The following is a 16,027-nucleotide window of genomic DNA, read 5'->3' on the forward strand; positions in this document are numbered from 1 at the left end:
CGAAGGACTGAAGCGAAGCGGCGTGGCTCAGTGGAAAGAGCCCGGGCTCGGGAGTCGGAAGACGTGGGTTCTAATCCCGGCCCCGCCACTCTTCTGCTGTGTGACCTTGGGCCAGCCACTTCACTTTTCTGGGCCCCGGCGACCTCATCTGTAAAATGGGGATCGGGACCGTGAGCCCCACGGAGGACGACCGGATGACCTCGAGTTGAGAAGCAGCGTGGCTCGCTGGAAAGAGCCCGGGCTTTGGAGACGGAGGTCACGGGTTCGAATGGCGACTCCGCCAGTTGTCGGCTGTGGGACTTTGGGCAGGTCGTGGCTCAGGGGAAAGAGCCCGGGCTTTGGAGGCAGAGGTCGTGGGTTCAAATCCCAGCTCCGTCGCTTGCCAACTGTGTGACTCTGGGCGAGTCACTTCTCTGTGCCTCTGTTACCTCATCTGTAAAATGGGGATTAAGATGGTGGGCCCCCCGTGGGACAACCGGATCACCTTGTATCCTCCCCAGCGCTTAGAACAGTGCTTTGCACATAGTAAGTGCTTAACAAATACCAAAATTATTATTATTATTATTACCCCAGTGCTTAGAACAGTGCTTTGCACATAGTAAGCGCTTAACAAATACCAAAATTATTATTATTATTACCCCAGCGCTTAGAACAGTGCTTTGCACATAGTAAGTGCTTAACAAATACCAAAATTATTATTATTATTATTATTATTACCCCAGCGCTTAGAACAGTGCTTTGCACATAGTAAGCGCTTAACAAATACCAAAATTATTATTATTATTATTATTACCCCAGCGCTTAGAACAGTGCTTTGCACATAGTAAGTGCTTAACAAATACCAAAATTATTATTATTATTATTATTACCCCAGTGCTTAGAACAGTGCTTTGCACATAGTAAGCGCTTAACAAATACCAAAATTATTATTATTATTATTACCCCAGTGCTTAGAACAGTGCTCGGTACATAGTAAACGCTTAACGAGTGCCAGACTTTTTAATTATCATCATCAATGTCCTAAGCACTTGGGCGAGTCTAAGACAACAGTCGGCTGAACGTCCCCTGCCCAAAAGGAGCTCACAGATTACAGACTCAGTTGCCTCATCTGTAAAATGGGGATTCCATGCCAGGCCTCCCTTCCCCTTCGGATTGGAAGCTCCCTGTGGGATGGGGACTGACCTAATTATCGGGCATCTACCCCAGCGCTTAGTACAGTGCTTGGCACATGATAAGCACTAAAAAAACCACATTATCACCGTTACTATTCTCATCGGTAGAGCGGAAAATCGAAAGTAGCCATTTAACGGAGAGGAGCCCAGGCAGCTTCAGTCAGTGGTATTTATTGAATGCTCATAGGAGCAGCGTGGCTCAGTGGAAATAGTAATAATAACAACAATGGCATGTATTAAGCGCTTACTATGTGCAAAGCACTGTTCTAAGCGCTGGGGAGGTTACAAGATGGTCAGGTTGTCCCACGTGGGGCTCACAGTCTTTAATCCCCATTTTACAGATGAAAAATGGAAAGAGCCCGGGCTTTGGAGTCAGAGGTCATGGGTTCAAATCCCAGCTCTGCCACTTGTCAGCTGTGTGACTTTGGGCAAGTCACTTCACTTCTCTGGACCTCAGTTCCCTCATCTGGAAAATGGGGATTAAGACTGTGGGCCCCCCGTGGGACAACCTCATTACCTCGTAACCTCCCCAGCACTTAGAACAGTGCTTTGCACATAGTAAGCGCTTAATAAATTTTATCATTATTATTATTATGCTTACAAGTGTGCAGTGCCCTGTACTAAGCGCTTGGGAGAGGACGGTATAACAATATAATAGACCCATTCCCTTCCCAGAATGAGTTTACGGTCCAGATGAGGAGACAAACGTGAATATATGGGGAAGCAGCGGGGCTCAGTGGAAAGAGGCCGGGCTTTGGAGTCAGAGGTCACGGGTTCAAATCCCAGCTCCGCCACTTGTCAGCTGTGTGACTTTGGGCGAGTCACTTCACTTCTCTGGGCCTCAGTTCCCTCATCTGGAAAATGGGGATTAAGACCGTGAGCCCCACGGGGGACAACCTGATGACCTTGTATCTGCCCCAGCGCTTAGAACAGTGCTTTGCACATAGTAAGCGCATAACAAATGCCATCATTATTATTATATAAAGTAAAATATGGAGGGGGAATAAAGGATATTGGGCATTAAGGAGGGAAGGCCCGCACCCACCGCGGCTACGGTTAAGCTTCGCCGCCTTCCTCCCGACTAGAGGAAGAGCCCAGGCCCGGGCTCTACCCTCTGGGCCACACTGCTTCTCTTCTCAGGGAATGCCAGGGTTATAATAATAATGATGATGGCATTTGTTAAGCGCTTACTACGTGCAAAGCACTGTTCTAAGCGCTGGAAGCACTGTTCTAAGCGCAGGGTTAACGGGCACGGAACGACCCGATCGCCCCAGGTTTGAACCTTACACCGTGAGCCCGTTGTTGCTGCCGACTAGAGAAGCAGCGTGGCTCAGTGGAAAGAGCCCGGGCTTGGGAGTCAGAGGTCATGGGTTCGAATCCCAGCTCCGCCACGTCTGCTGTGTGACCTTGGGCAAGTCACTTCTCTGAGCCTCAGTTGCCTCGTCTGTAAAATGGGGATGATGACTGTGAGCCCCATGTGGGACAACCTGATCACCTTGTATCCCCCCCAACCCAGTGCTTAGAACATAGTAAGCGCTTAACAAAGGCCATCATCATTATTATTATTATTATAAGGCTGGCGGAGTTGGGTTCAGGAGGGAGAGTGGAGGGTGGGGTGCCATGAGAAGGTGGGCCGGGGGGTGCTGGGGGTTTACTATGTACCGAGCACTGTTCTAAGCGCTGGGGTAATGATAATAATAATAATTTTGGTATTTAAGCGCTTATTTAAGTATTTAAGGACCACCGACCCCAGGAAGCCCCCAGCCCGGGGCCTGGCCTGTGCTGCCCCTGCGTTGTTGGGTGGGCACGGCTGACCCCGGTGTCCAGAGTTGGGGAGAGGAGGCCTCCTCTTCACTCCCAGGGGAGAAGAGACATGTTGTGACCGGAACCAATCAATTAGGCCTACTTATTGAGCGCCTAATAATAATAATAATTCCCCCTTTTAGACTGTGAGCCCACTGTTGGGTAGGGACTGTCTCTCTATGTTGCCAACTTGGACTTCCCAAGCGCTTAGTACAGTGCTCTGCACATAGTAATCCCTCAATAAATACGATTGATCGATTGATTAGTCCAGTTTTCTGCACACGGTAAGCGCTCACTAAATACGATGGAATGAATGAATGAATGAAAGTGGTGGGCTTCCCCGCTCCCCAGATCCGGCCCTCCGCCGCCTCAGCCTCCGGGACTACAACTCCCAGCGGGCTGCGCGGCCGGCAGTGGGCGGGACCGGAAGTGGGCCGCGCCGGCGCAGCCAATGGGCGTCGCCAACTTGTCCTTCTCAAGCGCTTAGTCCAGTGCTCTGCGCACGGTGAGCGCTCAGTAAATACGATGGAATGGATGAATGAAAGTGGTGGGCGTCGCCAACTTGTCAGTCAATCAATCGTATTTATTGAGCGCCAACTGTGTGCAGAGCACTGGACTAAGCGCTTGAGAAGGACAAGTTGGCAACATCTAGGGACGGTCCCTACCCAACAGCGGGCTCACAGTCTAGAAGGGAGAGACAGAGAACGAAACAAAACATATTAACAAAATAAAATAAATAGAATAAATTTGTACAAGTAAAATAAATAAATAAATGGGGAAGTGGGCCGCGCCGGCACAGCCAATGGGCGTCGCCAACTTGTCCTTTTCAAGCGCTTAGTCTCATCCGCCAAGCTAGCTCTCTTCCTCCCTTCAAGGCTCTACTGAGAGCTCACCTCCTCCAGGAGGCCTTCCCACACTCAGCCCCTTCCTTCCTCTCCCCCTCGTCCCCCTCTCCATCCCCCCATCTTACTTCCTTCCCTTCCCTACAGCACCTGTATATATGTTTGTACATATTTATTACTCTATTTATTTTACTTGTACCTATCTATTCTATTTATTTTATTTTGTTAGTATGTTTGGTTTTGTTCTCTGTCTCCCCCTTCTAGACTGTGGGTAGGGACTGTCTCTATATGTTGCCAACTTGGACTTCCCAAGCGCTTAGTACAGTGCTCTGCACACAGTAAGCGCTCAATAAATACGATTGATTGATTGATTAGTCCAGTTTTTTGCTCACTAAATACGATGGAATGAATGAATGAAAGTGGTGGGCTTCCCCGCTCCCCAGATCCGGCCCTCCGCCGCCTCAGCCTCCGGGACTACAACTCCCAGCGGGCCGCGCGGCCGCCGGCGGAGCCAATGGGCGTCGCCAACTTGTCCTTCCCAAGCGCTTAGTCCAGTGCTCTGCGCACGGTAAGCGCTCACTAAATACGATGGAATGAATGAATGAAAGTGGTGGGCTTCCCCGCTCCCCGGATCCGGCCCTCCGCCGCCTCAGCTTCCGGGACTACAACTCCCAGCGGGCCGCGCGGCCGCCGGCGCAGCCAATGGACGTCGCCAACTTGTCCTTCCCAAGCGCTTAGTCCAGTGCTCTGCACACAGTAAGCGCTCAATAAATACGACGGAACGAACGAATGAAAGTGGTGGGCTTCCCCGCTCCCCGGATCCGGCCCTCCGCCGCCTCAGCCTCCGGCCCCGCCGGGGACTACAACTCCCAGCGGGCCGCGCGGCCGGCAGTAGGCGGGACCGGAAGTGGGCCGCGCCGGCGCAGCCAATGGGAGTCGCCAACTTGTCCTTCTCAAGCGCTTAGTCCAGTGCTCTGAGCACGGTGAGCGCTCACTAAATACGACGGAACGAACGAATGAAAGTGGTGGACTTCCCCGCTCCCCGGATCCGGCCCTCCGCCGCCTCAGCCTCCGGCCCCGCCGGGGACTACAACTCCCAGAGGGCCGCGCGGCCGGCAGTAGGCGGGACCGGAAGTGGGCCGCGCCGGCGCGGCCAATGGGGGCCGGGCTTGTTGGCGGGGGCCGCTCGGCGGAGAAGGAGCCAAGATGGTGTTGGAAAGCACCATGGTGTGGTGAGCAAACCGGGGGACGGTGGAGGACGACGGGGAGAGGATGGAGGAGGAGGAGGACGAGGACGAGGAGGAGGAGGAGGAGGAGGACGAGAGGATGGCGGGCAGGGCCGGGCCGAGTGGCGCCCGAATCCCTGAGTCATCCCCTCCCTGACCCCTGACCTCTGACCCCGGCTCTGCAGCGCCCCCCCCCTCGCCGGCGGCCGGTCCGGCTTTATTATTATATCATTATTATAATGGCATTTATTAAGCGCTTTCTATGTGCCAAGCGCTGTTCTAAGCGCCGGGGAGGTTACAGGGCGATCAGGTTGTCCCACGGGGGGCTCCCAGTCTTCATCCCCATTTTCCAGATGAGGTCACTGAGGCCCCGAGAAGTGAAGTGATTCGCCCAAAGTCACCCAGCTGACAAGTGGCAGAGCCGGGATTTGAACGCATGACCCCTGACTTATTTATCTATTTACTTTATGTGTGCCTATTTATTCTATTTTATTTTGTTAATACATTTTGTTTTGTTCTCTGTCTCCCCCTTCTAGACTGTGAGCCCACTGTTGGGTAGGGACCTCGTTCTCGCCTGTCCCGCCATCGACCCCCGGCCCCCGTCCTCCCCCGGGCCTGGAATGCCCCCAATCCCTCTGCCCATCCGCCAAGCTAGCTCTCTTCCTCCCTTCAAGGCCCTACTGAGAGCTCACCTCCTCCAGGAGGCCTTCCCAGACTGAGCCCCTTCCTTCCTCTCCCCCTCGTCCCCCTCTCCATCCCCCCCATCTTACCTCCTTCCCTTCCCCACAGCACCTGTATATCTGTATATATGTTTGTACATATTTGTTACTCTATTTATTTATTTATTTATTTTACTTGTATATATCTATTCTATTTATTTTATTTTGTTAGTATGTTTGGTTTTGTTCTCCGTCTCCCCCTTTTAGTCTGTGAGCCCACTGTTGGGTAGGGACTGTCTCTAGACGTTGCCAACTTGTACTTCCCAAGCGCTTAGTACAGTGCTCTGCACATAGTAAGCGCTCAATAAATACGATTGATGATGATGATGACCGTCTCTAGATGTCGCCGACTTGGACTTCCCAAGCGCTTAGTCCGGTGCTCTGCGCACAGTAAGCGCTCAATCAGTCAATCAATCAATCGTATTTATTGAGCGCTTACGGTGCGCAGAGCACCGGACTGAGCGCTTGGGAATTACAAGTTTACAACATCTAGAGACGGTCCCTACCCAACAGTGGGCTCACAGTCTAGAAGGGGGAGACAGAGAACAAAACCAAACGTATTAACAAAATAAAATAAATAGAATAGATAGGTACAAGTAAAATAAATAGAGTAATAAATAGGTACAAGCATATATACATAAATACGATTGAATGAATGAATGAATGACTGACTTCCAAGCCCGGGCTCTTTCCACCGAGCCACGCTGCTTCTCTTCTCCCTGTGGGCGACGGGCCGGACCCCCGCCCTTCATCATCATCGATCCTATTTATTGAGCGCTTACTGTGTGCAGAGCACTGGACTAAGCGCTTGGGAAGTCCAAATTGGCAACATCTAGAGACAGTCCCTACCCAACAGTGGGCTCACAGTCTAAAAGATTGATTAAGATTAAGTCTAAAAGATTAAGATTAAGTCTAAAAGATCGATCAATCAATCGTATTTATTGAGCGCTTACTGTGTGCAGAGCACTGGACTAAGCGCTTGGGAAGTACAAGTTGGCAACATTTAGAGACAGTCCCTACCCAACAGTGGGCTCACAGTCTAAAAGGGGGAGACAAGACCAAACGTACTAACAAAATAAAATAAATAGAATAGATATGTACAAGTCTTCTCCCAGTCCGGCCGCCCTGGGGCCGCTCAGCCCCCCCCCCCCCCCCCAGGGAGCCCTGCAGGGGTCCCGAGCCCACCCTCTCTTCTCCGGCCCGCGGCCCCCCGCTCCGATCAGGCCCCCGGACCCCCTCGCCCTCGGGAAGCCCTGTGTCCCGGACCCCTGGACCCCTGCACCCCTGCCCGCCCAAGCCACAGAATCAATCAATCAATCAATCGTATTTATTGAGCGCTTACTATGTGCAGAGCACTGTACTAAGCGCTTGGGAAGTACAAATTGGCATCACATAGAGACAGTCCCTACCCAACAGTGGGCTCACAGTCTAAAAGAAGCAGCCCGGCTTAGTGGCAAGAGGCTGGGCTTGGGAGCGCGAGGTCGTGGGTTCTAATCCCCGCCACGCCCCTGTCCGCTGTGTGACCCTGGGCAGGTCACTTCACTTCTCTAACTTCTCTAAATAACTTCTCACTTCTCTAAATAACAATAATTGTGGTATTTAAGTGCTTACTGTGCGTCAAGCACTGTTCTGAGTGCTGGAGCGGACACAAGGTAATCGTGCCGGACACACTCCCACACGGGGCTCAGTGTCTAAGTAGGAGGGAGAACTGGGATTGACTCCCCGTTTTGCGGTTGAGGAAACTGGGACGCAGAGAAGTTAAGTGACTTACCCAAGGTCACACAGCAGGCAAGTGGTGCGGTTTGGATTAGAATCCACGTCCTCTGACTCCTGGGACCCGGGTCCTTTCCACTAGCCCGTGGTGTTCCCCTAATCAATTTGGGTAACTTACCCACTGCAATTGTTCCTTGAAAGTTTTGGGCAGAAACTGGTGTATTTACTCCCTTGCCTCAAAATTGGGCAGTCAGGATGCCAACAATGGACAGCAGCACCGTGGAACTGGGAGCGGAATAGCAGATGTGGTCTTTGGGATTTAAAAAACCATTTTATGTCCATGTTAACCAAATGAGCACCTGCTTCAAATGAAGACTTGTGCTCTGTGCTGATGTGATGTATTTTTATTGGTAACAGTTTTTGCACATCTTCTGTTGTATATTAGTTGCTGATGATTCCCCCCTTTTAGACTGTGAGCCCACTGTTGGGTAGGGACCGTCTCTATATGTTGCCAACTTGTACTTCCCAAGCGCTTAGTACAGTGCTCTGCACACAGTAAGCGCTCAATAAATACGATTGATTGATTGATTGATTCTCTGGGCCTCAGTTTCCTCACCTGTAAAATGGGGGTGAAGACTGAGAGCCCCACACGGGACAACCTGATTACCTTGTATCTCCCCCAGCGCTTAGAACAGTGCTTGGCGCATAGTAGGTGCTTAATAAATGCCATTATTATTATTATTATTAGAACAGTGCTTGGCACCTAGTAAGCAGCGTGGCTCGTTGGTAAAGAGCCCAGGCTTTGGAGTCAGAGGTCATGGGTTCAAATCCCGGCTCTGCCAACTGTCAGCTGTGTGACTTTGGGCAAGTCACTTCACTTCTCTGTGCCTCAGTTCCCTCATCTGTAAAATGGGGATTAAGGCTGTGAGCCCCACGTGGGACAACCTGATCACCTTGTATCCCCCCAGCGCTTAGAACAGTGCTTTGCACGTAGTAAGCGCTTAACAAATACCATCATTAAATGCCATCGTTATTATTATTCTCAGAGCACAGCGTGGCTCAGTGGAAAGAGTTGGGAGTCAGAGGTCATGGGTTCAAAGCCCGGCTCTGCCAATTGTCAGCTGTGTGACTTTGGGCAAGTCACTTGACTCCTCTGCGCCTCAGTTATCTGTAAAATGGGGATGAAGACTGTGAGCCCCACGTGGGACAACCTCATCACCTTGTATCCTCCCCAGCGCTTAGAACAGTGCTTTGCATATAGTCAGCGCTTAACAAATACTACCATTATTATTATTATTACATAGTAAGCGCTTTAAAAAGAAGCAGCCTGACTCAGTGGAAAGAGCCCGGGCTCGGGAGTCAGAGGTCATGGGTTCAAATCCAGGCTCTGCCAGTTGTCAGCTGTGTGACTTTGGGCAAGTCACTTGACTTCTCTGTGCCTCAGTTATCTGTAAAATGGGGATTAAGCGTGTGAGCCCCATGTGGGATAACCTGATCACCTTGTATCCTCCCCAGCCCTGAGAACAGTGCTTTGCATATAGTAAACGCTTAACAAATACCACCATTATTATTATTACATAGTAAGCGCTTTGAAAAGAACCGGCCTGGCTCAGTGGAAAGAGCCCGGGCTTTGGAGCCAGAGGTCACGGGTTCAAATCCCGGCTCCGCCAACCGTCAGCTGGGTGACTTTGGGCGAGTCACTTCACTTCTCTGGGCCTCAGTTCCCTCAGCTGGAAAATGGGGATTCAGCCTGTGAACCCCACGTGGGACAACCTGATCACCTGGTATCCCCCCGCAGTGCTTCACACGTAGTAAGCACTTAACAGATACCGTTATTATTATTATTATTATTCCAGTCCGACGGCTTCTGGTCCGCCCTCACTCCCATCTACCGGCCCGCAGCCCCCGAGGCCTATTTGGGGGAGCCGCCGACACCCCCGGGCCTTTCTCCCACAAGGGTTGCGGTGGGCCCGGGGGAGGAGGGAGTAGCCCTGACCCCCAACTAACGTCACCCACATCCCCGTTTCTTTTCGGGCCTCCTGTGCCAAGATGCCCTCCGTGCCCCAGGTTGAGAGGAAGGGCCCCGCCGTCTTGTAGCATTGGCTTCCTCACCCCCGCCGCCTCCCTGCCAAGCCCTTCCGTGGGGCAGCGACGGCCCGTAATCTGGGGGGAGAAGCCGGGGGTTCTTGGTTACACGGAAACGACCCGCTCCTAGCGCTCTCTGACCGTCTCTGCCTCTTCCCCTCCGAGTCCCTTTGTCCGACCCTGTGTCTCCCTGAACTTCCCGGGAGTCGGAGGCGACGGAGTCGTGGGGGGCGAGGGGGCCGGAGTCGGCGCCGTCCCTGACCCCCCCCCAACCCCAGCCGCGTGCTCTTCCCCCTCTCCACCCCCCCCGCCTTATTCCCTTCCCCACAGCACCTGTATATATGTTTGTACGGATTTATTACTCTATTTTACTTGTACATATCTATTCTATTTATTTTATTTTGTTAATACGTTTGGTTTTGTTCTCTGTCTCCCCCTCCTAGACCGTGAGCCAACTGTTGGGTAGGGACCGTCTCTATGTGTCGCCAACTTGGACTTCCCAAGCGCTTAGTGCGGTGCTCTGCACACGGTAAGCGCTCAATACATACGATTGATTGATTTGTGCGTCCGTGTCCCCGCAGCGTGGACAACAGCGAGTACATGCGCAACGGGGACTTCCTGCCCACGCGGCTGCAGGCCCAGCAGGACGCGGTCAACATCGTCTGCCACTCCAAGACCCGCAGCCACCCCGAGAACAACGTGGGACTCCTCACGCTGGCCAAGTGCGGGCGGCGGGGGACCCCCGGGGGGGCCGGCGCGGCCGGGGGGGGGAAGCGCCGGGCGCCGGGCAGCGCGCGTGGACCCGTGGCCGCGTTGACGGCCCCCCTCCCGCCCTCCGGCAGCGACTGCGAGGTGCTGACCACGCTGACCCCGGACACGGGCCGGATCCTGTCGAAGCTGCACACCGTCCAGCCCAAGGGCCGCATCACCTTCTGCACCGGCATCCGCGTGGCTCACGTGAGGCGGCGGGGTCCGCGGAGGACGGGGCGGGAAGGGGCCCGGGGGCATCCCTTAGCCGGCGGCCCCCCCCATCTCCCGCCTTCCCCGCAGCTGGCCCTGAAGCACCGACAGGGGAAGAACCACAAGATGCGGATCATCGCCTTCGTGGGCAGCCCCGTGGAGGACAACGAGAAAGACGTGAGTCCCGGGGCGGGGCGGGGGGAGAGACGCGAGTCCCGGGGGGCAGCCGCCGACTCCTCTTTCCGTCCCGCCGTACCCCTCGGTGTGGCCCAGTTGGTGAAGTTGGCCAAGCGCCTGAAGAAGGAGAAGGTCAACGTCGACATCATCAACTTCGGGGAGGAGGTGAGTTTCCGAGGGGGCCGGGGGCCGGGCGGAGGCGGGGCGGGGGGCCGCGCTGACCCCGGCCCTCGGGCAGGAGGCGAACACGGACAAGCTGACGACGTTCATCAACACCCTGAACGGGAAGGACGGGACGGGGTCGCACCTGGTGACGGTGCCGCCGGGCCCCAGCCTGGCGGATGCCCTGATCAGCTCCCCGATCCTGGCCGGCGAGGGCGGCGCCATGCTGGGCCTCGGCGCCAGCGACTTCGAGTTCGGCGTCGACCCCAGCGCCGACCCCGAACTGGCCCTGGTGAGCCCGCGGGGGTGGCGGGGGGGCGGGGGACTGTTGGGGGCCCGGGGGGCTCCCGCGTTCCCCGGCCCCGATGGCGCCGTCAGGTCTCCCCTTCCCCCGCCGCCCCCAGGCCCTGCGCGTGTCCATGGAGGAGCAGCGGCAGCGGCAGGAGGAGGAGGCCCGGCGAGCCGCGGCGGCGTCGGCCGCCGAAGCGGGGATCGCCACGGCCGGGGCCGACGGTGCGGGGGCCGGGCCGGGGCGGAGGGGGGAGGGCCGCGCGGGGAATGGGGGGCTCCCCCTCCAGCATCCCGCCCTCCTCCCCCCACAGATTCAGACGATGCGCTGCTGAAGATGACCATGGGGCAGCCGGAGATGGGCCGCCGCGGGCTGCCGGATCTCAGCAGCATGACCGAGGAGGAGCAGATCGCCTACGCCATGCAGATGTCCCTGCAGGGCGCCGGTCAGCGCGGCGGGACGTCCGTTCAGTCGTATTTATTGAGCGCTTACTGTGTGCGGAGCACTGGACTAGGCGCTTGGGAAGTACAAGTTGGTGACATTCATTCAGTCGTATTCATTGAGCACTTACTGTGTGCAGAGCACTAAGCGCTTGGCAAGTACAAGTCGGCAACATCTAGGGACAGTCCCTACCCAACAACGGGCTCACGGTCTAGAAGGGGAAGACAGACAACAAAATAAAACATGTGGACAGGTGTCAAGTCATCAGAACAGATAGAAGTAAAGCCAGATGCACGTCATTAACAAAATAAATAGAATAGTAAATATGTACAAGTAAAATAGAGTATTTATTTAAATTCATTCATTCAGTCGTATTTATTGGGCGCTTACTGTGTGCAGAGCACTGGACTAAGCGCTTGGGAAGTCCAAGTTGGCAACATAGAGAGAGACGGTCCCTACCCAACAACGGGCTCACGGTCTAGAAGGGGGAGCCAGACAACAAAACGAAACACGTGGACAGGTGTCAAGTCATCAGAGCAGATAGAAGTAAAGCCAGGTGCACATCATTAACAAAATAAATAGAATAGTAAATATGTACAAGTAAAATAGAGTATTTAAATTCATTCAGTCGTATTTATTGGGTGCTTAATAAGGGTATTTGTTAAGCACTTACTATGTGCAAAGCACTGTTCTAAGCGCTTAATGTGTGCAGAGCACTGTACTAAGCGCTTGGGAAGTACAAGTTGGCAACATATAGAGATGGTCCCTACCCAACCGTGGGCTCACAGTATAGAAGAGTATAAGTAGAGTATGAATAGAGCATTTGGAATATAGGGACACCGGGGGCGGGGGGTGGCCACGGGTGAGCGTGCGTCCTTCCCCATCCCCGCCGATCCCTCCAATCAATCAGTCAATCGTATTTATTGAGCGCTTACTGTGTGCAGAGCACTGTACTAAGCGCTTGGGAAGTACAAGTGGGCAACATATGGAGATGGTCCCTACCCAACCGTGGGCTCACAGTCTAGAAGAGTATAAATAGAGTATGAACAGAGTATTTGGAATATAGGGACACTGGGGGCGGGGGGTGGCCACGGGTGAGTGTGCATCCTTCCCCATCCCCGCCGACCCCTCCTTCAATCAATCAATCGTATTTATTGAGCGCTTACTGTGTGCAGAGCACTGTACTAAGCGCTTGGGAAGTACAAGTTGGCAACATAGAGAGATGGTCCCTATCCAACAGTGGGTTCACAGTCTAGAAGAGTATAGAGTATGAATAGAGTATTTGGAATATAGAGACACCGGGGGCTGGGGGTGGCCACGGGTGAGCGCGCGTCCTTCCCCATCCCCGCCGACCCCTCCTTCAATCAATCAATCGTATTTATTGAGCGCTTACTGTGTGCAGAGCACCGGACTAAGTGCTTGGGAAGTCCAAGTTGGCAACATATAGAGATGGTCCCTATCCAACAATGGGCTCACAATCTAAATCTCCTTCCCGATTCCCCCGTAGAGTTCGGTCAGGCGGAGGCGGCCGACCTGGACCCCAGCAGCGCCATGGACACGTCCGAGCCCGTCAAGGTGAGGCCGGCCCCCAGAAAGCGCGCCCCGCCTTCTCCGAGATCGGGGGCCTCCGCGGTGGGCGGGTGGGCATGGGGACCCCTGCCCGGCCCCCCCAGGACGGAGCCGGCGCCATCCCTCCCTCCCTCCCTCCCTCCCCGCCGCCGCAGGAGGAGGACGACTACGACGTGATGCAGGACCCCGAGTTCCTGCAGAGCGTCCTGGAGAGCCTGCCGGGCGTGGACCCCAACAACGAGGCCATCCGCAACGCCATGGGCTCCCTCGGCTCGCAGCCCCCCAAGGACGGCAAGAAGGACGGCAGGAAGGAGGACAACGAGGACGACGAGGAGGAGGAGGAGGAGGAGGAAGAGAAGGAGTGAGACTAGGGGAGGGGAGGGGACGCTCGGGCAGGCTGGAGCCCCAATAAAGCCACAGTTTCCTTCGCCTCGGCGGGTCGTGGTGGGCGCCCGTCGGGGGTCTCCATCCCGGCGCCAGTGTCCACATCGCTCCCCTCCCTCCAGCCCCCTCGGGGAGCACCCAGACATCGGCGACCGGCCCCTAATCTATCATTCATTTCATTCATTCAGCCGTATTTATTGAGCGCTTACTGTGTTCACTTGGGACGTATAGGTTGGCAACGTATAGAGCGTGCTTTATTTTGTTAGCATGCTTGGTTTTGTTCTCTGTCTCCCCCTTCTAGACTGTGAGCCCGCTGTTGGGTAGGGACTGTCTCTCTATGTTGCCAACTTGTACTTCCCAAGCGCCTAGTACAGTGCTCTGCACACAGTAAGTGCTCAATAAACACGACTGATTGACAGTCCCTACCCAACAGTGGGCTCAGAGTCTAGAAGGGGGGATCACAGTCTAGATAGCATCGGTGCCTCCTACCTCGCGCCAGAGAGGACCGTGGAATCAGTGGCTACGGTCCAATCCGCCTGTCGATCCGAGGTATTTACTGAGCACCCACGAGAGCCTAGTGTACAGATCGGTCTGATTTATGCACGTAACACTGTACTGAGCGCTTGGGAGAGGACGGTACAACAGAGCGGGTGGGCATGTTCCCTGTCCTCAAGTTGCTTACGGTCTAGGGAGGGGGAGAGACGTTGCTAGAAATAAATGATGGCTGGGGGAAAGGAGAGCGTGGAAGGATGGAGACGCGAGCGTTGTGGGGTGGAGAGCCAAGGCTCAAAGGCTGCAGATCCCAGTGCGTCGGCTCGCCACGGAGGAGGGCGGGTCGGGGAAGGCCGCTCGGAGGGGATGGGGTTTTTGGAGGGCTCTGAAGGGGGTGAGGGTGGCGGCCCGTCGCTTATGGAGAGGGAGGGCGTTCAGGCCAGAGGCAGGATGTGGGCGAGGGCTCAGTGGCCACGGAGACGACATGGAGGCGCAGGGAGAAGGTTGGGATTAGAGGAGCGAAACGAGCCGGCTGCGTTGGAGCAGGAGAGGAGAGACGTGGGGTGGGGACGAGGGGATGGACAGCTTCAAAGCCAAGGGTGAGCGATGATGATGGCATTTATTAAGCGCTATGTGCAAAGCACTGTTCTGATCGCTGGGGAGGTTACAAGGTGGTTAGAGAAGCAGCTTGGCCCAGTGGAAAGAACACGGGCTCTGGAGTCAGAGGTCATGGGTTGAAATCCCGGCTTCGCCAAGTGTCAGCTGTGTGACTTTGGGCAAGGCACTTCACTTCTCCGGGCCTCCCCTCATCTGTAAAATGGGGATTAAGACTGTGAGCCCCCCGTGGGACAACCTGATCACCTTGTAACCCCCCAGCGCTTAGAACAGTGCTTTGCACATAGTAAGCGCTTAATAAATGCCATTAAAAAAAAAGGTGATCAGGTTGTCCCACGTGGGGCTCACAGTCTTCATCCCCATTTTACAGATGAGGGAACTGAGGCCCAGAGAAGTGACTCGCCCAAAGTCGCACAGCTGACAATTGGCGGAGCCGGGATTCGAACCCGTGACCTCTGACTCCAAAGCCCGGGCTCTTTCCACTGAGCCGCGCTGCTTCTCTAAGGGGCAGTTTCCGTTGGTGGAGGTGGATGGGCAACCACCCGGGGGTCTCGAGGAGGGGAGGGAAACGCGGACCGAACGTTTTCGAAGGAAAGTGAGGCGGGCAGCAGAGGGAAGCGTGGACTGGAGTGGGGAGAGACAGGAGGCAGGGAGGCCAGCGAGGAGGCCGTTGCCTCAAGGGGCCAACTGACTAGTGGCCGGGGGACGGGCACTGTGATGGACGCCGGCGTGTGAGCGAGGGTGATAGCCGCAGGGATGCGCACGGGTGGAATCCACGGGGCCGCGCCTGCCGTCCACTTTGGACATGGCCATCCGCCCTGGCCCCGTTTCCTTCCTGGAAAAGTGTGAAGTCCCCGGGCGGGCGCCCTGCCCTTCCCGGCCCGCCGCCTTCCCGGTACTGAGTGGGACGGGCCTTGGGGCCGAGGGGCCGTGGACGCCCGCGGGGGGCCGAGGGAGGGATGGGGACCCAAGTGCTGTTGCCAACCTGATGATGCCAACTTGTACTTCCCAAGCGCTTAGTCCAGTCAATCAATCAATCAATCGTATTTATTGAGCGCTTACTATGTGCAGAGCACTGTACTAAGCGCTTGGGAAGTACAAATTGGCAACACATAGAGACAGTCCCTACCCAACAGTGGGCTCACAGTCTAAAAGGGGGAGACAGAGAACAGAACCAAACATACCAACAAAATAAAATAAATAGGATAGAAATGTACAAGTTAAATAAATAAATAAATAGAGTAATAAATATGTACAACCATATATACATATATACAGGTGCTGTGGGGAAGGGAAGGAGGTAAGATGGGGGGATGGAGAGGGGGACGAGGGGGAGAGGAGGGAAGGGAAGGGGCTCAGTGTGGGAAGGCCTCCTGGA

The 16,027-nt window shown here is 54.8% G+C and overlaps 1 protein-coding gene across 1 annotated transcript in view; it reads left to right on the forward strand.

Annotated features, from left to right (window-relative positions):
- LOC119946992 (putative PIP5K1A and PSMD4-like protein) overlaps positions 1-13,589 on the forward strand; it is a 29,813-nt gene extending 16,224 nt beyond the window's left edge. The window contains exons 17-28 of the mRNA XM_038768468.1: positions 3,349-3,404; positions 4,659-4,708; positions 4,940-5,049; positions 10,142-10,282; positions 10,403-10,517; positions 10,611-10,697; positions 10,794-10,862; positions 10,936-11,151; positions 11,264-11,372; positions 11,462-11,593; positions 13,097-13,164; positions 13,314-13,589. Coding sequence (XP_038624396.1) covers positions 3,349-3,404; positions 4,659-4,708; positions 4,940-5,049; positions 10,142-10,282; positions 10,403-10,517; positions 10,611-10,697; positions 10,794-10,862; positions 10,936-11,151; positions 11,264-11,372; positions 11,462-11,593; positions 13,097-13,164; positions 13,314-13,523 — 1,363 coding nt within the window. The 3' untranslated portion in view covers positions 13,524-13,589. The remainder of the gene's footprint in view (positions 1-3,348; positions 3,405-4,658; positions 4,709-4,939; positions 5,050-10,141; positions 10,283-10,402; positions 10,518-10,610; positions 10,698-10,793; positions 10,863-10,935; positions 11,152-11,263; positions 11,373-11,461; positions 11,594-13,096; positions 13,165-13,313) is intronic.
- Positions 13,590-16,027: the final 2,438 nt, after the last annotated feature.

The sequence above is a fragment of the Tachyglossus aculeatus genome, chromosome Y4 (assembly GCF_015852505.1).
Source record: "Tachyglossus aculeatus isolate mTacAcu1 chromosome Y4, mTacAcu1.pri, whole genome shotgun sequence".
NCBI classification, from domain to species: domain Eukaryota; kingdom Metazoa; phylum Chordata; class Mammalia; order Monotremata; family Tachyglossidae; genus Tachyglossus; species Tachyglossus aculeatus.